The following is a 27,392-nucleotide window of genomic DNA, read 5'->3' on the forward strand; positions in this document are numbered from 1 at the left end:
TGTGAAGAAGCTCCTTACAAAAGATCACACCCTGTAGGATTCCATTTGTATGAACAACCTGCAACCAGCAAATCTATAAAGACAGGAAGTAGACTAATGGCTGCCAGAGGCTGGGGGAAGGGAGGAATGGGGAGCCACTGCTGAATGGCTGTAGGGTTTCCTCTTAGTGCAACGAAGAGTTCTAGAATGAGATATGGGAATGATTATATAACATTGTCTATTTACTTCATGCCACTGAACTGTATGTTTTACAATGGTAAAAATGGTAAACTTTACACTGTATTTTACCACGATAGAAAAGCAAAAACAAGCAAACAAACAAAAACAAAACAAAAGCCCTCTCAGGGTATTCAGTATTCAAGTCCATCCTCTATCACTAAGACACAGTAAGATCAAAGAGGGGTTTTTGCCTGGCAAAGAAAAAGAAGGGGCAAAAGGAAAATATGGCAGTTTGTATTTTATCACCTAAACTTCTCCTCCCTAAGAATGACAGCTAGAGGCAGCGTGGGCTGACCACATCGCAAATATATTCCTGACTCGATAAACCACACAGGAAGGGCCACCGCAGAAGCCCACGCTCCCACTCATACTGGCAGCAGGAAAAGGTGGATTCTCATCTCCAATAGGATGTGGGGAGGCAGATTTAGGAACTCGTTTAAAAAAAAAATGACACTGCCTTTCCCTGCTCACCCCAGAGTTGGCAAGGCCCTGGAACATTTCAAAGAGACAAGATTAGCATAGTCTTGACCCACTGTCATGAAGTTAGAACAGACTCAAGAGTCCTGGAGGCAAGGGGATGTCCCAACCTCTGGCTTGTCCTCCAATTGCCACCAACGCCCAGCTCCAATGGAACCTGACCAAGCACAGGAAGAGGACCATACAGGAGACCCATGAACAACACAGGTTTGAACTGTGTGGGTCCACACACAGGTGGAGATTTTCGATGAGTACAGTGCAGTTCTGTGTGTTTTCCGGGTTGTATGTAGATTTTTGGCTAGGTTTGGGAAGGGGGGGGTGTCAACGCCACTAACTGCCACATTGTTTAAGGATCAACTATATTCAAGAGATAACACTGCCTTGGGTTGGTGCCGAAGGTAAAAAAACTAGTTTGTGGTCATGAAATTTAAAGTAATTTCAAAATCTTTTGATTTTTTTCACAGCAAATAACATGTGTGTTTTTCCACTAGAATATTAAACATAAATAACACACAATATTTTACTAAAGTAGATCCAGACTGACAAGGCTGAGGAATTTTTTTTTCTATAACATTCTTTACCAGTATATAAGTCAATCTTCCAAATCGAACAAAAAGAAATGTGAAGAAAAATGAATCCAGGGCTGTTTCTAAAAAGTGTACCTTTACAACTTATTTCCAGGAAATTCTGACCACGGTTTTATTCAGTTCAGCAAATGTTTATTGAGCACCTACCTCAAGCCCACTAGGAAGGAAATGAACAATTCTGTGTCCAAGCCACTTATATACTTCCTACAAATTGTATTAACAGCCATACACCTAATCAGGCCATCTCACGCTAGGTTCTGATCCAGTGAAATACCAAAGTGTAATGGGATATCTTTCTTTAATCACGATTACTTTGGCCGTCTTGCCAAATGTCCTGCATTCAGCAGTCACTCAAATAATTACAGAAAAAAATAATAAATCACAAAAAAAAAAAAAACTAGGGTCAGGAAAACCTTTGTTTAAAAAAAAAAAAGAAAAGAAATTAAAAGCTTATATTCCCCTGCATTTGGCCTCACCCCTTTCCAGGTGGGGGCTGCATGAGGCCTCTAACATATACTCAGCCTCAGCTGTTGGAGGGTAATGAGTTCAGAATCCCTGCCCTCAAGAGATTCTAATCCAATTTTGAATGTTTTTTTTTTTCCTCTCTTGATTCATACTGGAACTCTCTGAAACCAAATCTGCACCTTACAGTCACTCACTAGAGACTCAAAAATTCGGATGGCAGATAATCTGAGGCAGTGGTTCGTTCCCAGGATGGGGAGGCTCTGCGCCCATTAGGCTAGGATGGAGACATCTCTGGTTGTCACAACTGGGGGTGATACTGGCAGCTAGTGGGTGGAGGCCAGGGCTGCTGCTGAACATCCCACAGGGCACAGGACAGCCTCCCCACAAAGGAGATCTACCCAATGTCAACAGTGCAAGGGTAGAGAACCCCTCATCTAAAGGCTTCCCCAAAGTGACGGCAGCCCCCCTCTTTCCAGAGCGGCCTTCCATCCGTGGGCCTTAGCTAACTTTGCCTCCACTCACTTTGCAGTTGGTGTACCACAGTGCGAGGATGAGGTTCCTCAAGGCCAGGTACATGGTGGGGTCTCGGGAATACTCGGGGAACTCATAGAGCTCGTCCAGCTCCATCACGTCCGGCCTCACGCACAGGGCTTTGCCACACTCGTTGGGCTGGTAGAAGGGCTGGAAGTACCGGTTCATGCCTGGAACTGACAGTAGACACAGACGCACAAATCCTGTAGCTGCACCCGCCAAGCCCAGGGTCGTGACTGAGCCAGCATACGCCTTGGCGAGGCCTATGGCCTGTCCCACAGAAACATCCCCGCTCCCTCTGGCCAGTCAGACAACATACACATGAAATACATACTTCTTCTTCCTTCATGAATTTAATTTCTATAGTATGGGAAAAAATTTTTTTAAGGTTTTAATTGGGGTTACGCGCCTGTCATAAAATCGACCACCTCGACCGTGTTGAAGTGTCCTGTTCAGCCGGGTGAAGTGGATTCACGCTGTTGTGCAACACATCTCTAGACCTTCTATTATCTCATCAGACTGAAACTCTGTGACCGCCAACTCCCCACAGAACTAGATTTTAAAAGTAACCTTTATTGGAATTTTCTGATTAAATATGAGTCAGTTCACAGAGGCACGTAACAGTCACTAACCCCTGATCATCCTTGAGCCATGAGGTGACATTTAAGGGTACAGTCTATACTTAGTTCTGCTTCTATGCGCAGAGACTGTTAATATATCAAGCACCCAATTTTTAAAAGCAAGAAAAACATGCTGTTTCCTAACCTGCATTTTTGAGAACACTGTCCTGTGTCACTAAATGTGACTTCAATAGACAAAGAATATTTTCCTATTATTTAACCACTCCTCTATTCCGGGCCATTTAAGTTTCACCTAATAATTTCACTCTTATAAATAATGCCGTAAAATTCTTTAGACTAACTTTTGGTAATTTACTTTGACTATTTATGATAAATTACTAGAATAAAGGGGTGTCTATTTTAAGGTTTTTGATTCATGGCCAAATTTTCACTGTACCTTCACTAACCCTGGGATTTACCACTTTGGCTTTGATTCAGACCACATCCACAGTTTTAGAGGGCCCAGTGTTACTAGTTAAAAATCTTAAAATAGGGTGGTACATTGGCAGCTCCATCGGTTAAGTGTCTGCCTTCAGCTCGGGTCATGATCCCTGGGATCGAGCCCCACACTGGGCTCTCCGCTCAGCAGGAAGGGAGTCTGCTTCCCCTTCTTCCTCTGCCTCTCCCCCCTCCAACTTATGCACATGTTCTCTGATAAAATCTTTTTAAAAAATAAATATTTTTTTAAAACCTTGGATTTTTTTTTTAAGGTTTTATTCATTCACGAGGGACACAGACACAGAGGCAGAGACACAGGCAGAGGGAGAAGGAGGCTCCTCACAGGGAGCCTGATGTGGGACTCGATCCCAGGACACGGGACCACGACCTGAGCCGAAGGCAGATGCTCAACCACTGAGCCACCCAGGTGCCCCTAAAAAAACTCTTAACAGGCTCTCACCCAGCACAGAGGGGACCGCCTTGGAGTGCTCCAGCTTCCCGGGGCTGGTGTTGCCGGCCACGCGGTGCGTGCTGGCACAGGAGGGGCTCATGCCAACGCAGTCAGGGTAGTAGGCAGAGAGCAGGGGCGCTGCCACGCTGTCTTTCAGCAAAGGAGGGAGGATGAGCATGGAGTACCACCAGTGGTTGGAAACTTCCGACACTCTCTGAAACAAGGCACAGCAAGATGAAGAGGCTTGACAAAGGCAGACATAAGAAATGCACATGCAGGTTCAGCCAAGGATAGATCGTTCACCCAGAGCCCTCCCCTCGGCCTTTTCACACTCAACAATCCCACACCAGAGTTCTGCACACTCAGATTTAGAAACCAAAACAGCCGGAGAGAACATTTCATAGCAGAGTTCTTGCAGATAGACAGCAATAGCCTCCTCCCATGCCCCCTCAAACACCAAGCCCCCACCAACACCAGGAAAATTTTTTGATTTTATTTATTCATGAGAGACACGGGGTGGGGGGAGAAAGAGAGAGAGAGGCAGAGACACAGGCAGAGGGAGAAGCAGGCTCCACGCAGGGAGCCCAACGTGGGACTCGATCCTGGGTCTCCAGGATCACACCCTGGGCCTAAGGTGTCGCTAAACCACTGAGCCACCCAGGAATCCTCCAGAACACCAGGAAAATCTTAAGGGTGCATCTGGAACAGCATTACAGTGGCATTACAGGTAACGTCACAACCAGTACAATCCACTACATTGCAAGTCCGGCTTTTGGCTTGACATAGGAAACTTCTTTCTCTTCAGTAATCATTTATTATCCATGCCCCCCAACCCCACCCCCTTTACTTAGAATCTAAAGATAACTTTAGATGAAACTGGGCAGAAAAAAATAGTTCTCCTGAGAAGTAGTCAAGCATTACTCTTTTCTGCTAGAAGCTACTGAACACTTTCAGAGGAAGAAGTACACTACAACAGTTGAAATAAGATGCTAAATGTAGAAATGAACAAAAAAAGCTATTTTTGTTCTTAAGATATGTGATCACATTCCAGAGTTGATTTAACATATGGACTCATTGGATCAAAGCATCCCCATGATGACTAACTATTGCAATAAGAATAAAATTTACTTGGCTTCTAAAGCAACACCGCCGCCAAAGCCTATGTTCGACGGCCTTTTCTAAACATGATCTTGAATGTGTGGTCCAAGAATTCTAAGAATCTGATCTAGGATAACCCTGAGCTCTGGGACCCTGTGGTGGCAGTTCTGCAGGCTTTAAGCAGATGCCACCTGCCATCAAGCAGGGGTCTGTGACCTTGAGGTCCAGAGGGGGGAATCCGGTTTGCAGATGTGTTCTGCTTCCTCCTCAGCTTTCACAGGGTCCAAGTCTGGGGCGAGCATTTTTTGGTTGATTACAAGCCCCAACACTGCTATAAATTACTACCAGCTGCTTCACGCATTCATCTACCTGCCCAGGCCCTGAAGGCATTTCGGTTTGTTCTCTATTCTCAAGGCTAACCTCGGCCAGCCTGGGCTGTGCCGGAGAACAAGAGAAGCTTCAGCAACTTCTCAGACACACCACGGCTGCCTCTGTGGATCCCTTCCTAGGGTAGCCCCAAGGAGAGAGTAAATGGAGTGTTCAGATCCCAACACTCCAAACGGACCCTGCAGAGGTCAGAATGAAGGTGCCCTAATGAACGCGAACCCACGCTCTTCTGCTTCTGGGGTCTTGCAGCTGTGGGTGAATTGAGTCAGGACCCAGGAGGGGTCCTGCCATTCTGCTACCTGTTCCCAGTCCTCCTTTCCCCAGAAGCCTGTTTGAGGCTCCTCCAACCAGTCTCTGCACTGGCGTATGAGCAGCTCCAGCAGCAACTGATAAACCAGCACGTCCTCCCAGCACACGCACCGTTCCCGGGTTACTCGGCTGTCATTTCGTCGGTACACCATCAAGAACCCCATTCTCACTTAAGTACACATACCCCGGAAGAAATCGTACTGGATATTGTCAGTCGATTAGCATATTTAATGAAAGAGCCACTACACGGGGTTTGACAATGCTTCCCCAAAATCCATATCCACCCAGAACCCCAGCACGTGACCTTATCGGGAAATGAGGTCCCCACAACAAATACCACACTTAGAGCAGAGTGAGGCCTACACTCAGCATGACTAGTGTCTTTAGAAGAGGAGAAGCAGAGCCACAGAGCCAGGGAGACACACAGGGAGAGAGCCCCGCGACGACAAGGGTGAGCCTGCAGTGATCTGTGGACAAGCAGAGGAATGCCCAGAACTGCTGGCACCACCAGAAGCTGCAGGCGGCGGGACACGCTCCCCAGACCTTCAGGGAGAGAGTGGCCCTGGGAATACCTTCACTTCAGACTCAGCCTCTGAAACTGTGACACAGCACACTTCTGTTGCTTTAAGCCACCCAGTTTATAATAATTTCTTATAGCGGCCCTAGGAAACTCATACAGGCACTCAAAATTTGGACCCTGCTTTAAAAGCGACCCTAGGGGCACCTGGGTAGCTCAGTGGGTTGAGTGTCTGCCTTCAGCTCAGGTTGTGAAGGCAGGGTCCTGGGATCCAGCCCCGCATCTGGCTCCTTGCTCAGCGGGGAGTCTGCGTCTCCCTCTGCCCCTCCCCTACTCCCTATGCTCTCTCAAAATAGAGAAATCTTTAAAAATTTTTAAAAATAAAACATTTAAAACAAAAAAATTAAAGTGACCCAAGAACCTATAGAAATAAAATAAGGGTAAAGTAGGTGATATGGCTATAAACCTACTCTAGACCCTTTCTTAACTGTCCACAAAAATAAATCACTGGCAGATGAAATCCAGGAACGCTTCTACACTTTTTAAAGCTCTTATATTCCAAGAATATGGCCTCTGTCCTGGAGCTGATTTGCATTGTTCTGTATGCAAAATGGTCTGAATGTCAGGGGACAGATTCATAAGGTTTTCCAAATGTATTTACAGTTATGTTTTCCTTTGTATCTATGATCTCATTCTGTCTACCCTAAATCTGGAAATTATTTGGGCCACTCTTTCCCATGGGAATGCTTGAGGGTATAATTGATTATTGAAAATATGTGTGTGTGTGGTGGAGGGTGCCTGGGTGGCTCAGTCAGTTAAGCGTCTGACTCTTATTTCGGCTCAGGTCTTGACCTTAGGGCTGTGAGTTCTAGTCTCCATTGGGGTCTGCACTGGGTGTGGAGCCTACTTTAAAAAAAAAAAGTGTATCTAACACATCGTTTCATGTGACAGAACAGATTTCAAGTAGATTTAATAGGTGTCAATTCACCCTCTGCCTAAACATCAAAGACCCACAGTTTCAGATGTGTGGACAAACTGCAAATTAACACCCCTGTATTACTAAAATGCAAAATAATCCAGAATCTCAGAATTTTAGAAACTCAGAAATGTAAAGCATCATTTTCTTTCTTTTTTTTTTTAAGATTTTATTTATTTATTCATGAGAGACTCAGAGAGAGAGGCAGAGATACCGGCAGAGGGAGAAGCAGGCTCCATGTAGGGAGCCCGACAAAGGACTCGATCCTGGGGCTCCAGGGTGTGACTGAAGGCGGGCGCTATACCGCTGAGCCACCCAGGGATCCCCTCATTTTCTAAAACAGCCATGGGAGCTGCCATCTGGGTCATGGAATCTACTAGCTCAGGTAGCAAAGTTCCATACGATAAATGAAATGTGAGGAGGCTCGGCCTCTTGGACTTGCTGCTTCCCCTCCCCCACTTGAGCAGGGACAGGACTGGATGGAGCAGCTACCCTGAGCTCAGAATACACAAGAGCACCCTTGCAGCTGAATCTGGGCCAAGACCATCAAATTACCAGCCTCTTATTCTTTCCTTGGAAGGATTCAAATGCAGATAAAGTCACAAAGCCACCCAGGAGAAACAAGGATAACAAGGCTGATCCTTGTAGTAAAGCAAGCTGTCCATTTCTTCTTTTTTAATTCCTTTTGACATGGGGCAATAGAACTTGACTTCTTTCTCCTTAAGGCAGGGGAGGATCACCCATGATACCACTACTGCTAGTATTTTCATCATATAGGCGTCATGTTAGATTAAGAGCCTTTGATCAGCAACCAAATACAGAGAAACTCATAAAACTGTTATTGCCACTGACATATAGTAATTTATCATCCACAGCACCATGAACCATAGCCTAGGACATGCAAAAATACTCACTAGATCCTCTGGAAGGGAACAATGATCTGAGGTCTCGGGCTGCAAAAGAAAACCAAGTGTTAATTTGGTAACTAGATTTACTTATAAAATGCAGGTGTGTCAATTTGCTTTTAGTAAGATACCCCTTTTCACCTATGTGGCAAAAGCAAAAAGTGAGGTAAAATACTGCAGGAGTAAGGGTGTGGAGGAGACAGCTACTCTCATAAAAATGTCCTGGGTGGAAAGCTAAAGGAACAGAATGATTTTGGAACGAATTTGACAAAATACACAAGATTTAAATGCATGATAATTTGGCACTATCTTGCACAGCTGAAGACATACATACTGTGCAGGGAGTCTGCTTGAAATTTTCTCTCTCCCTCTCCCTCCACTCACGCTCTCTCCAAAATAAATCTTAAAAAAAAAAAAAAGTTCAAAGGAGCACTATTTGTCATAGAAAAAAGCTATACACAGCTCAGAAGTCCACCAAGAGGGGACATCTGAGTGGCTCAGTGGCTGAATGTCTGCCTTTGGGCAGAGGGTGTGATCCCAGAGTTCTGGGATTGAATCCCGCATCAGGTTCCCTGCGAGGAGCCTGCTTCTCCCTCAGCCTGTGTCTCTGCCTCTCTATCTCTCATGAATAAATAAATAAAATCTTAAAAAAAAAAAGTCCACCAAGAGTAGACTAGTGTTATGTTCAAACAATGGCCCACGACACAGTAATGAGAAAGAACCAACCATAAACTACACACTATGACATAGACACACCTCACCAACATAATGGTGACAAAGAAGCTAGCCCCAGAAGAACACATACTGTGTGATTCCATTTACCAAAAGTTCAGTAAACCAAGATCTGAGTAGGGGAGCAAGGGATGGAGGCTTTTGAGTGAAACGGGGTCCAGGGTGGCTCCTGTGTGGCTGGGAAGAGTTCAATTTCTTTCCTGGGAGCTGGCTAAAGACAGACTCTCAGAAACTTCACTGAGCTATGCATTTTGATTTGTGCATTTTCTGTTTGTATGTTATACTTCAATATAAAAAAGTTACCTAAATAAACTGAAGACTGACATCCCATATGGCCTGGCAAATCTGGCCCCCAGAATATATTCCAGAGAAACTCTTGCACATGCACTAGGAGAGGCATGCAAGAAAGCTCACATGTATCTAACAGCCTGAAACGAGAAACCACCCTCACGTCCACGAACAGAACAGACACACTGTGGTAGGTAGATTTATGCAAGGCAATACTGCACAGCAGGGAAAATTAATGAACTAGAGCTTAAGCATCAACAGTTAGGTGTTTGAAAAACCTCACTGTTGAGTACAAAGAGCAAGCTGCAGAGGAACAGAAACAACAGAACGTAATTTATCACCAATACAGAAATACAGAAAACTTTACATGTTGTTTGGTGTCATAAATATGCATTAGCTCTGTAACAAAAAGCAGAGGAATAATAAATGCAAAATTCAGAAGACTTGCAGGGGAGGAAGAGAAGGCTAAGTACTGACGGGCACCCAGGGAGTTACAGGAGCTGGTGATGCTCTGCTTCTGAAAACTGGATGCCAGGTAACTGAGTGCTGGATTTCATTCCTTATTCCTGACATAGCATTGTAAATCCTCTTTTGTGTCTATGTATTAGTTCATATTAAAATGACCATATAGGGGCACCCAGCTGGATCAGTCAGTAGAGCATGCGACTCTTTTTTTTTTTTTTTGAAGATTTTATTTATTTATGAGAGACAAACACACAGAGAGAGGCAGAGACATAGGAGGCAGAGGGAGAAGCAGACTCCATCAGGGAACTCAATGGGGGACTCGATTTCAGGACCCCAGGATCACAACCTGAGCCAAAGGCCCAACCACTGAGCTACCTAGGTGCCCCAAGAATGCGACTCTTTTCTTTTTATTTAAAGATTTATTTATTTTATTTATTTATGATAGACAGAGAGAGAGAGAGAGAGAGAGGCAGAGACACAGGAGGAGGGAGAAGCAGGCTCCATGCTGGGAGCCCGATGCGGGACTCGATCCCGGGACTCCAGGATCCTGCCCTGGGCCAAAGGCAGGCGCTAAACCGCTGAGCCACCCAGGGATCCCCAAGAATGCGACTCTTAATCTCAGGTTGAGAGTTCAAGCCTCACACTGGGCATGAAGGAAGGAAGGAAGGAAGGAAGGAAGGAAGGAAGGAAGGAAGGAAGGAGAGAAAGAGAAAAAAAGAAAAGAAAAGAAAATGACCATTATCTATTTTAACAAAGAAATTTCATTCCCTAGACTTGATCCTACAAGTATACTGAAAATGGCATAGATACAAAGCTCTTCACTATAGCATTATCAATGCCAGTAAACATTTAAAAGTCACCTAAATACCTTTTAGTCAGGCTAAATTCATCAGGATATATCAGTCCAGTGGACTATGTATTATGTGGTCTCTGAGGACAAAGAGATCTTTATATACTGACATGGAAGCATCTTTATATTTTAAACCGACAGGGGCACCTGGGTGGCTCAGTTGATTAAGCATCCAACTCCTGATTTTGGCTCAGGAGGTGATCTCAGGGGTGTGGAATCAAGCCCCATCCCATGTTGGGCTCCAAGCTGGACGTGGAGCCTGCTTGAGACTCCTTCTCTCGCTGTCTGCCGCATCCCTGCCCCTCTCTTTCTCAGTCTCTTAAAAAGAATTAAAAAAAAAAAACATAAACTGACAAAAGCAAACCCCCAAAGATCATGTGCAGCCTTATTACCATTCTGTTTTGGGGTTTTGGTTTTTTTTTGGTAAGATTTTTTATTTATTTATTCATGAGAGACACACAGAGGAAGAGAGAGAGAGAGAAAGGCAGAGACACAGGCAGAGGGAGAAGTAGGCTCCATGCAGGGAGCCTGACGTGGGACTTGATCCCGGGTCTCCAGGATCAGGCCCTGGGCTGAGGGTGGTGCTAAACCGCTGAGCCACCTACCATTCTGTTTAATGTTGTTTTACAAATAAAGCTTTCCAGGCTTTGTCCTCGACAGAATACTAAGCTGAAGACCAAAGTGACTCTGGGTCAACAGACACCACTTAGATAAATATTTCACAAGTTCAGGGTATGGATGGCAATCGATTGAGACTGGAGCAGTGGGTCTCAAAGGAGGATCCCTAGAGGGGAGAAGAGGTGCCATAGACAGAAGCTGGAATTCCAAAAGACCGTAAACCCTTCAGCTTCAAGATGGGGGCAGGCAGGAGGAGAGAAAGACCGTTAAGGTCTCAAAAACGTAAGGAATCTGACACCTCTGAGCCCTTACTGGGAAGAAAGACTTGCTGTTACAATACATCCAACATGTGATGAATCACGATAAAGAAACAGGGACAGAAGAAACCATGATACAGAAATTGTGGGGAACAGTAATGCCACATAAACACAGAAGCAAGAGTAAATGGGAGGGGGATTAGGGTGATGGAAAATACATGTTCAAAACACTAATAAGAACTGGGAGTGAGGAGAAGGCAAGGCAGCCTGAAGTGTGATGTAATTTATTTTTTCCTCTTTCGTGGCTGGGTGTCAACTGGTATTTAAGATCAAAACAGGCAATTTAAGAAAGAAGTTAGGGCAATTCCAACCTCCTAATATTCTCATCACATGTCTTCTTAACCGTTCAGGGAGATTTTTAAAAAATTTTTTTTAAGATTTTATTTATTTACTCATGAGACAGAGAGAGGCAGAGATGTAGGCAGAGGGAGAAGCAACTCCCTGCAGGGAGCCTGACCTGAGACTCGATCCCAGGACCCCGGGATCACGACCTGAGCTGAAGGCAGACACTTAACCACCGAGCCACCCAAGTGCCCATCAGAGAGATTTTAGAAACTATTATTCCTTGTGATGGAAAAAATCATTATTCCATGTTTAGCACTTTCTTATTTCACTTTGGCTTCTTTTTCTTATTTTAAGTTTTACTGTGTTAGATGCAACCATGTAACATCAAACCAACACAGGTGTACTATTCCTCACTCTGAAGTGATTTGTCAGCCAGGCCTTCTCCCTGAACACATGTGGGAATATTCTTGAATGAACCTCATCAGACAATGGTTATTTCATGATGTTGACCACATGGATTTGGTGTTTCTTTGGTTTACTTTTTTGCTATCTTTGTTCTTTTCTATATCGCTTCAATGTTTCAATGATGAGCATGTCATTTTTCTTTTTTTTTTTTTTAAGATTTTATTTATTTGTTCATGAGAGACACACACACACAGAGAGAGGTGGGGGGGGGCAGAGACACAGGCAGAGGGAGAAGCAGGCTCCACACAGGGAGCCCGACCCAGGACTAGATCCCAGGTCTCCAGGATTACACCCCAGGCTGAAGACCGGGCTAAACCGCTGAGCCACCAGGGCTCCCCATATGTCATTTTTCTAAAAACAAGCTCACTTTAAAGAAAACCTTAGGCTTTTCAAAAGCAGCTTAAGTTGAAGAACATGAAAGAGACAGTGACCACGGGAAGAAAAATCACATAAAGGAGAAAAGGGACACAAATGATCTGAAGAATTAGTAGAAACGAAGTCAAAATTGTACTTTCTGTTATCTCACGTAAAAGAGAAGAGGGATGATGGATAACTCCAAACCCAGTTAAACCATGGCCAGGACAAAATGATTTTCATATAAACTTTGTATGTAAAACACACCTACTGTTTAGCCACATAAACATTATTATGCAAGTCATCCAAGATATTTGTCTAATCTTCAAAACAATTATTTGAAATCTTCAGAAAAACAGGTGGGGTTAAAATGCCCCAAGGCTAGTATCTATTAAAACAGCCTGCTATTTTTGACTGCTCCCCGGCTGAGCTCTCCTTCAATATTATAATGAAATTCAGGGCGCCTGCGTGGCTCAGTTGGTTGAGCATCTGCCTTTGGATCAGGTCATGATCCCAGGGTCCTGGAATCCAGCCTGCATCTGGTTCCCTGTTCAGTGGGGAATCTGCTTCTCCTGCTCCTTCTGCTGTTCCCCTCCCCACAACATGTGCTCTCTGGGGCTCTCTTTGTCAGATAAATAAAATCAAGAAAAGAAGAAAGAAAAGAAAGGAAAGGAAGGAAAGGAAGGAAAAGAAGGAAAAGAAAGAAAAGAAAGAAAAGAAAGAAAGAAAAAGAAAGAGAAATCCACTTGAGAAATCTGGACCACAGGTGCTAGTTGTTACATTCAGTGCAACACAATACTGAACAGCTTGCAGGACATGCTCGTGTGCCTTCACTACTCAAACCCCAATTCCCATCGCTGTACCCACTGAGTCTAGAAAATGAGTTACCCAGTCCCCCAACATCAGCTCTCTCCCTTGTTTTTCTCTATCCTGCAGAGAGGGCTTCTGCTCCGAAGGTTCAGCCTGAGCACCAATTAGGGCTAACCTGGAAGGTTTCAGAACGAGACTTGCTCATTGCAAGACCCTGGTCCTAGGCTTAGATCTATACATACCACCCTTCACTCCCAAACTGCCAACATCAAAAATAAAACAGGGATTCCACCACAGATCCTAAAAGAAGAAATGGGAACAGCACTAACAACTCTAACAAATTTGACAATGTAGATGAAATAAACAAATTTCTTCAAAAACACAACTGTTGGGGATGCCTGGGTGGCTCAGCGGTTGAGCATCTGTCTCAGGGTGTGATCCCGGGGTTCCGGGATCAAGTCCCACATCGGGATCCTTGCATGGAGCCTGCTTCTCCCTCTGCCTATGTCTCTGCCTCTCTCTCCATCTCTCACAAATAAATAAAATATTAAAAAAAAAAAAAAAAAAACCCACAACTGTCTAGGGGCACCTGTCTGGCCAGTGGGTAGAGCATATAACTCTTGATCTTCAGTTGTTGAGTTTGAGCCCTGCACTGTAAAGATTACTTAAAAATTAAAAAAATAAATAAATAAATAAATAATTAGGGGTACCTTGGGTGACTTAAGACAGTTAAGCATCCTTGATTTTGGTTCAGGTAGTAAGATCTAGCCCTGCATTGAGCTCCATGCTGGGCATGGAGCTTGCTTAGGATTCTCGCTCTCCCTTTCTCTGCCCCTGCCCCCACCGCCTGCATGCACATGTTCTCTTTCTTTAAAAAAAAAAAAATTAATTAAAAAAACTTGAAAAGGGCAGCCTGGGTGGCTCAGCGGTTTAGCGCCACCTTCAGTCCAGGGCATGATCCCGGGGACTGGGGATCCCTGCGTGGAGCCTGCTTCTCCTTCTGCCTGTGTCTCTGCCTCTCTCTCTCTCTCTCTCTCTCTCGCTCTCTCTCTGAATAAATAAATAAAAAATAAATAAAATCTTAAAAAAAAAAACTTTAGAAACCCACAAGACACAGTTACTTAAAATTGGTAGAATAAACCATGTGAATAGCCATATATCTGTTAAATACACCAAATCTGAATCATTTCAAAACTTCTCACAAAGAAAACTAGTCCAATGTATTCACTACTGAATTATACCAAACAGTAAAAAACAAGTATCAATCTCACACAGACTCTAACAAAATAGAGGAGGAGGATATATTTATCAATGTCTTATGAAGCCAGCATAACCTGGATATCAGAACCTGACAAGGATATTACAAGAGGAAATGACTAGTATTCATCATGAACACAGGTGCAGAATTCTACAACAAAATATGAGCAGTAAAGGACAATATATTAAGAACAAGTAGGATTTTCCCCCACCCAGGAGCATAAAGTTGCTCCAACACGCTAGAATCCGTGCAATTCACCACATTAATAGATTAAATGAGAAAAACCCACATGATCATCATACAAGATGAAGAGAAAGTTTTTTACAAAATCCAACATCCATTCATAATAAAAAGTTCTCTGCAAACTTGGGAGAGGGACTTCCTCAGTCTGATAAAAGATATCTGTGAAAAGCTACAGTCAGCACTGTATATAATAATAAAATACCGAACACTTTCTTCCTAAGTCAAGAACAAGAAAAGATCTGTTCTCCAACTTCTACTCAAGTCCGTACTGATAGTCCTGACTAACGTAATAAGGGAAAAAGAAGAGCCAAAGATAAGTTTTTTTAAAAAGCAAGAGTCTTTTTTTTTTTTTAAGAAATTTTATTTATTTATGAGAGACACACAGAGAGAGAGGGGCAGAAACACAGGCAGAGGGAGAAGCAGGCTCCATGCAGGGAGCCTGATGTGGGACTTGATCCCGGGACTCCAAGATCATGCCCTGGGCCAGAGGCAGGTGCTAAACCGCTGAGCCACCCAGGGATCCCAAAAGCAAGAGTCTTAATTCACAGGGGCTATGACTGTAGAAAACCCAAAGGAATATACAAGAAGATCTTTGAAATCTAGTAAGTGTCTTCAAGAAAGTCTCTCGATATAAAGTCAATACATACAAGTAAATTGTATTTCTATACAATTATAACAAACGACTTAAAAATAAAGTTAAAAATAAATTCTACTTAGATAAAGCAAAATATCTTAATAAATTTAACGAAAGACACCTCAGTGCAAACTAAAAAAAAAAAAAAAAAAAAAAAAAAAACCACTCTGGAGAGAAATTAAAGACCCTGAAAAGATGGAGACATACCATGTTCATGGATCAAAAGAGAGGTTGGGAAACATTTTCTGTAAAGGGCCAGATGGTAAATATTTTAAATTCCATGCAACATATAGTCTACATCACAACTCCTTACCATTGTAGTGGGAAAGCAGCCATAGATAATACAAAATGAATGAGCATGGCTGTATTCCAATAAAACTTTATTTTCAGAGGGGAAGATGGCAGCAGAGTAGGAGGTCCCTAGGCTTGCCTCATCCCATGAATAAAACTAGGTAACTATCAAATAATCCTAAGTACTCCAGAAACTGATCTGAAGACTGGCAGAACAAACTCCATAAAAAAAAGCCACACTGAAGAAGGTAGAAGTGCAGAGATGTGGCCTGGAAGAGAAATGGATCCTGACCACTGCAGCAGAGGGGGAGCCATGGTCAAGGAGAAGAGCAAGAGTCAAATGAGCACACAGGAGAGCACAAAGGAGGGCCAAGTTCTTGCAACCCAGCAGGACTTAAAGCCTGGAGTTCTAAAGGTCAGTGGGGTGGGCTGGGATACAACCCAGAGGGTATCAGGGCTGCTGTTAGAGAGCAGGGGGGCAAACAGCCCTTGGACATGCAGCATGGAAAAAACAGTGACCCCCCCCCCCCACAAAAAAAGAAAAAACAGTGACCCAAAGAGCATGTGGGATACAAAGTGGGAAGGTTTATTCCTCATCTCAGACGAAGTCCCAGAGAAGTAGAGATCCTGGAGACATCCCCCTGGGAACAAAGGAAATGGCAGGAGCCATTTCTCTTGCTCATCCTCAGCATTAACACAGACCCACTTGCAGGAGCCAGGCCAATGCCAACACTTGCTATGCAACTCACCTACATCAAGCCTCACACCAGCCCTGTGTTCCAGGGGAACCAACCTTCCCAGTCACGTGTGCCTCAATCCCAGCATGGCAGGCCCATTACTCCCACAGGCCAGCGCAAACCCCTTCCCACACCACATCTCCCCACACTGGAGTTTTGCAAGACCTCAGCTCTGATGGCAGGGATAACAGCTCCCATTTCACACGCAGACCAAAACACATCTAGTTAAAATGCACCACATCAGGCCAGGAACCAAACATTGCTCCCACCAGGCAAAGAGGGCTGGCCTGAAGGAGGAGGTGGCCATGACACAACTGCAGAACACTCCCAGCACACACTGGAGATACTCCCAGAAGTACCAGACCCTGGGGAACAGGAAATACTGCATGGCAGGGCACTATAGGACCTCTTCTTCAAAAGGCCATTACCGTCAAGAACAAATGTAGCTGGTTTTCCTAACAGAAAAACAGGCACAGAGACTTAGACAAGATGAGAAGACAGAGGAAACTGCCCCAAATTAAAGGACCATGCAACAGCCAGAGTTCTAAGGGACACAGATATAAGTAACCTGCCTGACAGAAAATTTAAAGCAATGATCATAAGGATACTCACCGAGTTTGAGAAAAGAGTAAAGAACAACACTGAGACCTTTGACACAGAGAAAAGGAATAACACAGAGTGAAATGAGAAACACATTTGATGGAATGAACAGGATGCAAGACGCAGAGGAAAGAATCAGTGATGTAGAAGACAGAGTAATGAAAAGTAATCAAGGTGAAAAAAAGAGAAAAGAATAATGCAAAACAAGAATAGACTTAGACAACTCAGCAACTCCATCAAATGTAGTAATGATTATAGTAATGATTATAGGAGTCTCAGAAGAAGAAGAGAGAGAAGAGAATTTACTTGAAGAAATAATAGCTGAGGAGCACCTGGGTGGCTCAGATGATTAAGAATCCTACTCTTAAAAAAAAAAAAAAAGATTCCTACTCTTAGTTTCAGCTCAGGTCATGGTCTCAGAGTCATGGGGTTGAGCCCCACATGGGACTCTGCGCTCACTGTGGAGTCAGCTTGTCCTTCTCACGAGCCCCAGCATGCTCGCATGCTCTCTATCAAATAAATAATAAATAAATAAAATCTGATCAAAAAAAGAATAGCTGAACTTCCCTAATCTGGGAAAGAGATATCTAGATCTAGGAAGCAAAGAGAACCTCCAATAAAATCAACAAAAGCAGATCTACACCAAGACATATTGTAATTAGATGACAAATATAGTGATAAGGAAAAATATTAAAGGCCGTAATATAAACAAAAACAGTTATATGGAAAGGAAACCCCATAAAGCTGTCTGTGGAGTTTTCAGCAGAAACTTTCCAAGCCAGGGGAGTGGCATGATACATTCAAAGTGCTGAATGGGAAACACCTGCAGCCAAGAATACTCTTTCCAGCAAGGCTATCATTCAGAATAGAAGAGACAAAGAGTTTCCCAAACAAAACCTACAGGAGTTTGTGACCACTAAACTAGCCTTGTAGGTAATATTAAAAGGGACTCTTTGAGTGGAAAAGAAAGACCAAAAAATCACTGTATGGGGGTAGGAAACACACACACAGCAAAAATGAGTATTTCTGTAAAAAAATCAATGAACACATGAAATAAAAGGATGTAAAATATGACACCCTATACCTAAAACGTAGGGAAGACAGGAGAAAAGAATGGGTTCAAACCTAAATGATCATCAGCTTAATACAGACTGCTGTATGAGGAAGAGGTTATATACAAACCTAATAGTAACCACAAATCAAAAACCACTAACAAATATGCACAGCATGAAGAGAAAGAAATCCAAATATATCTCTAAAGAAAACCAAAAAACCATGAAAAAGACAAGAAAGGGTCAGAGGAAATCTTCAGAAACTAACAAAAAAACAAGTAATTAAATGGCAATAAATACATATCTATCAATAATGACACAATGTAAATGAACTAAATGTGTCAATCAAAAGACAAAGGGTGACAGAATGGATTAAAAAACAAGACCATGTATATGCCACCTACAAAAGACTTATTTTAGACCTAAAAACACCTGTAGATTTAAGAGGGGGATGGAGAAACATTTATTCTGCAAATGGATGGCAAAAGAAACTGGAGTAGCAATATTTCTATCAGAAAAACACTTTAAAAGAAAGCCTATAATAAGAGACAAGAAGGACAATATAATAAAGGGGACAATCAAACAAGAAAATGTAACAACTGTAAATGTTTATGCACCTGCGGTGTCAGGGTGGCTCAGTCTGTTAAAAAAAAAAAAAAAAGATAGTTGGACACTTAAGATTTATTTATGAGAAACACAGAGAGAGAGAGAGAGAGAGAGAGAGAGAGAGGGAGGGAGGGAGGGAGGGAGGGGCAGAGATACAGGCAGAGGGAGAAGCAGGCTCCATGCAGGAAGCCCGACATGGGACTCGATCCCAGATCTCCAGGATTACACCCCGGGCTGAAGGCAGTGCTAAACCACTGAGCCACCGGGGCTGCCCAAGTGTCCGACTATTGGTTTTGGCTCAGGTCATGGTCTCAGGGTCATGGGGTTGAGCCCCATGTTGGACTCCTTGCTCAGCTCAGAGCCTGCTTGAGATTTTCTGCCTCTCCCTTTCCTTTTGCCCCTCCCCTGCTTGCTCTCTCTCTCTCACTCTTTTAAATAAATAATAAAATCTTTTTAAAAATATTTATGCACCTAACACAGGAGCACCCAAATACATAAAAAAGTTAATAACAAACATAAAAGAATAGACGATAATACAAAAATAGTAGGGGACTGTAATCTGACTTATATCAACAAACAGATTATCTAAACAGAAAGTCAACAAGGGAACAATGGCTTTGAATGTTACACTGGAACAGTATGACAACAGTGTCTCAACCCTTAAGAGATATATTTAGAACATTTCATCCTAATGCAGCAAGATACACACTCTTTTCACGTGCACATGGAATGTTCTCCAGAATAGATCACATATTAGACCACAAAACAAGCCTCAACAAATTTAAAAAGATCAAAGTCATACCACACATCTTTTTTGACCATAATGCTATGAAACTAGAAGTCAACCACAAGAAAACGTCTAGAAAGAGCATAAATACATGGAGGTTACGTAACATGCTATTAAACAATGAATGGGTCAACCAGGAAATACAACAAGAAATTTCAAAAGTACATGAATATGAAAATATGATGATTTAAACCTCTGGGACACAGCAAAAGGAGTCCTAAGAGGGTAGTATCTAGCAATAGAGCCCCACTTCAGGAAGAAAAATCTCAAATAGCCTAACCTTACACCTAAAGGAGCTAGAAAAATAACAAATGAAACTTGAAGTCAGCAGAAGGAAGGCAAAAATAAAGATTAGAGCAGAAATAAATGATACAAAAACTAAAAAAACCAATAGAACAGATCAGTGAGACCAGGAGCTGGTTCTTTGGGGGAAAAAAAAACAAACAGTAAAATTGACAGATGTTTAGCCAGACTCATCAAGAAAAAAAGAGAAAGGACTCAAATACAATCACAAATGAGAGAGGAGAAATAAAAACCAACACCACAGAAATATAAACAATTGCAAGTGTATAATATAAAAAACAATATGCCAACAAACTGGACAACCTGGAAGAAATGGATAAATATATGACCTATCAAAACAGAAACAAGGAAGAAACACAAAATTTGAACAGACCAATAACCAGCAAAGAAACTGAATCAATAATAATAATAATAACTCCTAATAAACAGAAGTCCAGAACAAGATGGCTTCACAGGTAAATTCTACCAAACATTAGAGTCAATACCTTTTCTTCTCAAACTCTTCCAAAAATAAGAAAAGGAAGGAAAACTTCTAGATTTATTCTATGAGGCCAGCATTATTACCCTGATACCAAAATCAGATAAAGACATCACAACAAAGAGAACTATCAGCCAATATCTCTGATAAGCACAGATGCAAAAATCCTCAACAAAATATTAGCAAACCAAATCCAACAATACATTAAAAAAATCATTCACCATGATTAAGTGGGATTTATTCCTGGGTTGCAACAGTCCTTCAATATTCGCAAATCAATCAATGAGATGCATCACATCAGTAAGAGAAAGGATAAGAACTATATTATCATTTCAATAGATGAAAAACCATTTAACAAAGTACGACATCCATTCATGATAAAACCCTCAACAAAGCAGATTTAGAGGGAACATACCACAACATAATAAAGGCCTTCCTTATATGAAAAACCCACAGCTAACATCACCTTCGCTGGGGAAAAATGGATCATTTCCCCTAAGTTCAAGAAAAGACAGGGATGTCCACTCAGCACTTTTTATTCAACATAGAATCAGAAGTCCACAGCAATCAAAACAACAAAAAGAAGTAAAAGGCATCCAAATAGTTAAGAAAGAAGTAAAACATTCACTATGGATAGATGACATACTATATACAAAAAAATCAAAAGACTCTACCAAAAAACTGCTAGAACCGATAAATGAATTCAGCAGTCAGAGGATACAAAATTATAGAAATCTGTTGCATTTCTTTTTTTTTTTATCTGTTGCATTTCTATACACCAATAATGAAGAACCAAAAAGTGAAATTAAGAAATCAATCCCATTTAACAACTGCACCAAAATTAATAAGATACCTAGGAATAAACCTAACCAAAGAAAAGCCTGTACCCTAAAAACTATAAAACACTGATGAGAGATGACACAAAGAAATGGGCAGACATTCCATGCTCACAGATTAAAAGAACAAATATTGTTAAAATGCCCATGCTACCCAAAGCAATCTACACACTTAATGCAATCCCTATCAAAACACCACCAGCATTTTTCACAGAGCTGGAACAAGGAACCACAAAATTTGCATGGAACAATAAAAGACCATGAGGAACCAAAGCAATCTTGAAAAAGAAAAGTGAAGCTGAAGGCATCACAATTCTGGACTTCACATTATATTAAAAGCTATAGTCAGTAGATGGTATGGTACTGGCATAAAAACAAATATATGGATCAATGGAATAGAATGGAAAACCCAGAAATGAACCCACAATTATACGATCAATTAATCTTTGACAAAGCAGTTAAGAATATCCAATGGGAAAAAGACAGTCTTTTCAACAAACGGTGTTGACAAAAGTGCCAAAGAATGAAACAAGGCCACTTTCTTACACCATACACAAAAATAAACTCAAAATTCATTAAAGATTAAACGTGAGACCTGAAACCACAAAGACTGTTGAAGAGAAAACAGTAGCAGTAACTTCTTTTACATTGGCCATAGCAACATTTTCTAGATAGGTCTCCTGAGGCAAGGGAAACAAAAACAAAAATAAGCTACTGGGACTACATCGAAATAAAAAACTTCTGCATAATTAACCAAACTAAAATGCAACCTACTGAATGGGAGACAATATTTGCAAATGACTTATCTGAAAAGGGCTAGTATCCTAAATATATAAAGACTGATACAACTCAATACTCAAAAAACAAATAATCCAACCAAAAATGATCAGAAAACACGAACAGACATTTCTCCAAAGATGACAACCAGATGGCCACAGACATATGAAAAGAGGCTCAACATTCATTCATCATCAGGGGCATGCAAATCAAAACTACAATGAGATATCGCCTTATACTTGTCAGAATGACTAGAACCAAAAACACAAGAAACAACAGGTGTAGGCAAGGATGTGAAGAAAATGGAACCCTCTTAAACTGGTGGTAGGAATGCAAACTGGTGTAGCCACTGTGGAAAGCAGTATTTAGTTTCCTTAGAAAGTTAACAGAATCACCCTGTGATCCAGTAATTCCACTACTGGGTATTCACCTAAAAAATACAAAAAAAACAGTAATTCAAAGGGATACATGCATCCATATGTTTACTGCAGTATTATTTACAATAGCCAACTGATGGAAGCAGCCCAAGTGTCCATCAATAGGTGAATGGGCAAAGAATATGTGATACACACACACACACACACACACACACACACACACACAGGAATATTATTCAGCCATGAAAAAGAACGAAATCTCACTACTTGCAACAACACAGATAGAGCCAAAGAGAATAATGCTAAGTGAAATAAGTCAGATAAAGGTAAATACCATATAATTTCACTCATAGGTGGAATTTAAGAAGCAAAACCAGCAAAACCAGGAAAAAGAAAAAAGAGAGGGAAAGACACAAACCAAGAAACAGACTCTTAACTATACAGAACTGATGGGTCACCAGAGAGGAGGTGGGTGGGGGATGGGTGAAATAGGTGATGGGAAGTAAGGAGGGCACTTATCATGATGAGCACCGAGTAATGTATAGAATTACTGAATCACTACATTATATACCTGAAACTAATATTAAAAAAAAAAAACATTTAAACACTAAGAATTGCCACATGTCAAAAAAAAAAAAAAGGCACATTATATCTACTATGTCAGATTCCTAAATGCCCAACATATCTATTCATCCCTTCTTCCTTAATAAAAGGATATTGGTTTTGTTTGATATTGCAACATGCTCAGTTATAAGAGATTCTCTCCCTTTATCTATATGGTTGTTCATAGTAGTTGCATGATCCTGTTCTAGCCAATGAGTTGTATTAAAAAAAAAATCTGTGGAACTTTCTGGAAAGGTACTCTTTTACCAATACAAGAGGGAGAAGCTCAGCTGGCACACCCGTCTTGCCCTTTGCCTTTCTCATCATTTCTGGTTAGAATTTGGACACAATAGCTAATGGTACAGCAACCATCTCCTGGTGGGACTGGAAATTAGAAGGGAGAATTCTCTGGGCAGTCACATCAACCTGGACAGGCTATCTCCAAATTGCTATCATGAGAAAAGACTAAAATCCTCAATTGATTAAGGCACTGTAGTTGAAGTCCTGTTATACCTGGACCGATGCAACCCCGATAAAATGATCAACACAATAAATGAAAAATATACACTAATGCTGATCAGTCAGTAAAACCTTTGGCAAGAGAGCTGGAAATGCTGCCTAAAGTTTCCTCCTTCCCACAAAAAGGCCTGAAGATTCCTGGCTTAGAACAATGCAAGAATTGAAGGACCAATAGCAAATTTACCAACACTTGGAACAGAAGAGCTCTGACAAGAGCACTATCTCTCTTTTTCTTTCTTTAAAGATTTACTTATTTATTTATTCATGAGAGAAAGAGAGAGAGGGGCAGAGACACAGACAGAGGGAAAAGTAGGTTCTATGCAGGGAGCCAGATGTGGGACTCGATCCCAGTACCGCGGGATCACATGCTGAGCCAAAGGTAGACGCTCAATCGCTGAGCCACCCCAGCATCCCAAGAGCACTAGCTCAAGCAGAAGAGAGATAAGGTGATGTCCATGAGAAAGGATATGAGGACCAAGCAGATACAAAATTCCAAGCAGAAAAGAAAACTTGCTGGGGAACAGAGGAAATGACAGAGAAACCAGAAATGACAGCAAAGGAAAAAGCATTTACTAAAGAGGAGACTACAGAAAAATTTAAAGTTATTAATAAGTAATTGTAAACACAATTACACAAAACAGAAGTTCAAATTTTCTTAAAAATAAGTTGTTTAATCCTTAAAAAAAAAACTTAAATGTTTAGAATCACGATTTAGCAACAACTAACTTAATCTATGCATTAATTCAAAAGGAAAACCAACAGAAATCATACCTTAACAGTAGTATTTGATTTCATACCACATCGGTAGGTCCTCGCTATATGTGGAGTAAGATGGATCTCCTTGGTAAGCTGTCTCCATTTTCTACACTCAGGTTTTGTACACTGAACCTGGATGGAAAGCAACAGGTCAAGGTCAGTGAGTTGGCTAATCTTGCACTAGCATGCCTATCCTCCACCACTCACTCTGCCATATTCTCCACATGATGACCAACCCTTTTTGCACTACGCACTTTTTTCTTCCCCTCTGCATCACCACCACCCATATAATCCACTTTTATACCATCAGGGTAATGACTTCCAATTCAATACTAGCTCAGGCACCAGGAAAGTACAAAGGGGACCTAAGTACTGTTGCCAGAAAGGCTTTCCAGCTCTAACCTAATGAAATTATCAGTTAAATTTAGTCAAAAAGTATGCACATTTGGGATCCCTGGGTGGCGCAGCGGTTTGGCGCCTGCCTTTGGCCCAGGGCGCGATCCTGGAGACCCGGGATCGAATCCCACGTCGGGCTCCCGGTGCATGGAGCCTGCTTCTCCCTCTGCCTGTGTCTCTGCCTCTCTCTCTCTCTCTCTCTGTGACTATCATAAATAAAAATAAAAATAAAAAAGTTAAAAAAAAAAAAGTATTCACATTTAATGAATGTGGTATCCTGAACTGGATCCTGGAACAATAAGGAGGACATTAGTGAAAAAACTGACTAAATCCAAATAAAGTCTGTAGTTATTAGTACTGTACTAATGTTAATTTCTGAGCTTTACATCATGGTTGTTAGATGGTAATATTAGGAGAAACTGGATGAAGGCTATATGGGAATTCTCTGTTACTATCCTTTTAATTTTTCTGTAAATTTAAGATTATTCCAAAATATAAGGTTTATTTTATTTTGTTTTTTATTTATTATTATTATTATTTTTTAAAGATTTTATTTTTTCCTGAGAGACCCAGAGAGAGAGGGAGAGAGAGAGAGAGAGAGAGGCAGAGACACAGGCAGAGGGAGAAGCAGGCTCCATGTAGGATCCTGGGTCTCCAGGATCACGCCCTGGGCTGAAGGCGGCACTAAACTGCTGAGCCACCTGGGATGCGCTAAGGTTTATTTTTTTAAGTGTGCAGATATACATATGGAAAGAATAAAGTTGGACCCCTACTTCACATACATACAAAAATTAACTCAAAATGAGGGCACCTGGGTGGCTCATTCGGTTAAGCATCTGACTCTTGCCTTCAGCTAAGGTCATGATCTCACGGGTCATGAATCAACCCCGGTGTTAGGCTCTGCACTCAGTTCGTAGTCTGCTTGAGATTCTCTCCCCCTCTCCCTCTGCTCCTCCTCCTGCTCATGTGCAGTCTCTCTCTTTCAAATAAATCTTTAAAAAAATTAACTCAAAATGGATCAAACATCTAAATGAAGAGCTAAAGTGATAAAACTCTTAGAAAAAACATAGAAATAAAATAAAAAAAGAAAAGAAAAAACATAGAAGTCAATCTTCAGGACCTCAGATTTGGCAGTGGATTCTTGAATATAACACGAAAAGCATAAGCAACAAAAGACAAAAATGGATCAACTGCACTTTAAAAATTTTTGCACATCAAAAGACACTATCAAGAAGTGAAAAAGCAACCTATATGAGAAAATATTCACAAGACATATATTATAAAGGTTTAGGACCCAGAATACATAAAAAACTCTTACAACTCAACAACAAAAGATAGCCCTAATTTTAAAATGGGTTGTTTAAAAAAGATGCTTTTTATTTATTTTTCTTGTCTGATTACTGCATAAAGAAGTAAAAGGCATCTAAATTGGTAAGAAGCAAAACTGTCACTATTGGCAGATGACATGATTCTATATACAGAAAGCTCTAAAGACTCCATCAAAAAACTTTTAGAATAAATGAAATCAGGAAAGTTGCAGAATATTATGTTAACATATAGAAATCAGTGTTTCTATGCACTAAAAATAAAGTACCAGAAATAGAAATTAAGAAAACAATCCCATTTTCAATTGTACCAAAAAGGATAAAAATACCTAGGAATAAACTTAACCGAGGAAATGAATGACCTGTACTTGAAAACTACAAGACGTTAACGAAAGAAACTGAAGATGACACAATGGAATGATAAACGATGCTCATGGATTGAAAGAAGTAGTATTGTTAAAATATCCAAAATATCCATATCCAAAACAATCTACAGATTTAAAGTAATCTCTATCAAAACACCAATAGCATTTTTTTATAGAACTAAAACAAATAGTCCTGAAATTTGTATGGAACTACAAAAGACCTCAAATAGTCAAAATAATCTTGAGAAGGAAGAAAATTGGAGGGCAGCCCAGGTGGCTCAGCAGTTTAGCGCCACCTTCAGGGGCATGATCCTGGAAATCTGGGATCAGGTCCCACGTTGGGCTCCCTGCATGGAGCCTGCTTCTCCCTCTGCCTGTCTCTCTGCCTCTCTCTCTGTCTCTTGTGAATAAATAAATAAAATCTTTTTAAAAAGAAAAAAACCAAAAAAACAAAACTGGAGCTACCAAAATCCTGTAGTAATCCAAATACTATGGTACGAGCACAAGAGCCCAGAAATAAACCCATGCTTATATGATCAATGAATCTACAATAGAGAGGAATAGAATACAATGGAGGAAAGACAGTCTCTGTGCTGAGAAAACTGAACAGCCATATACCAAAGAATGAAACTGTACCACTTTCTTACATCATACACAAAAATAAACTCAAAATGGATTAAACATCTAACTGTGAGGCCTGAAACCATAAAATTTCCAAAAGGAACCACAGGCAGTTAAGTTCCTGGACATTGGCCTTAGCAACATATTTATGGATGTGTCTCCTAAAGCAAGGGAAACAAAAGCCAAAATAAACCATTGGGAGTACATCAAAATAAAAAGCTTTTGCACAGTGAAGAAACCATCAACAAAACCCAAAGACAACCCCCAGTGAACAGAAGATATTTGCAAATGAGGTATCCAATAAAGAGTTAATATCCAAACTATACAAAGAACTTCAACAACTCAACCCCAAGAACAAATAACCTAATTAAAAACGGGCAAAGGACCTGAATAGACATTTTCCCAAAGACAACATATGGTTGGCCAACAGACACATGAAAGGATGCTCAACATCACTCATTATCAGGGAAATGCACATCAAAACCACAATAAGATATCACCTTACACCTGTCAGAATGGCTAGTATTAAAAAGACAAGAAATATGTGTTGCTGAGAATATGGAGGAAAGGGAACACTTGTGGATTGTTGTAAGAACTTAAATTGGTACACTGTGGAAAACATACAGTTTCCTCAAAAAAATAAACAGAATACAGTATGATCCAG

General features: G+C 41.2%; 1 protein-coding gene across 3 annotated transcripts in view; it reads right to left on the reverse strand.

Annotated features, from left to right (window-relative positions):
- The window catches only part of KDM1B (lysine demethylase 1B), a 59,639-nt gene that overhangs the window by 22,526 nt on the left and 9,721 nt on the right, over nt 1-27,392 (reverse strand). For all 3 annotated transcript variants that reach the window (XM_072729053.1, XM_072729054.1, XM_072729055.1), the window contains 4 exons: nt 24,037-24,153; nt 7,990-8,028; nt 3,798-4,002; nt 2,271-2,455 (listed from right to left, as the gene is read on the reverse strand). In XM_072729053.1, the coding sequence (XP_072585154.1) occupies nt 2,271-2,455; nt 3,798-4,002; nt 7,990-8,028; nt 24,037-24,153 (546 nt within the window). The remainder of the gene's footprint in view (nt 1-2,270; nt 2,456-3,797; nt 4,003-7,989; nt 8,029-24,036; nt 24,154-27,392) is intronic.

The sequence above is a fragment of the Vulpes vulpes genome, chromosome 12 (genome assembly GCF_048418805.1).
Source record: "Vulpes vulpes isolate BD-2025 chromosome 12, VulVul3, whole genome shotgun sequence".
NCBI classification, from domain to species: domain Eukaryota; kingdom Metazoa; phylum Chordata; class Mammalia; order Carnivora; family Canidae; genus Vulpes; species Vulpes vulpes.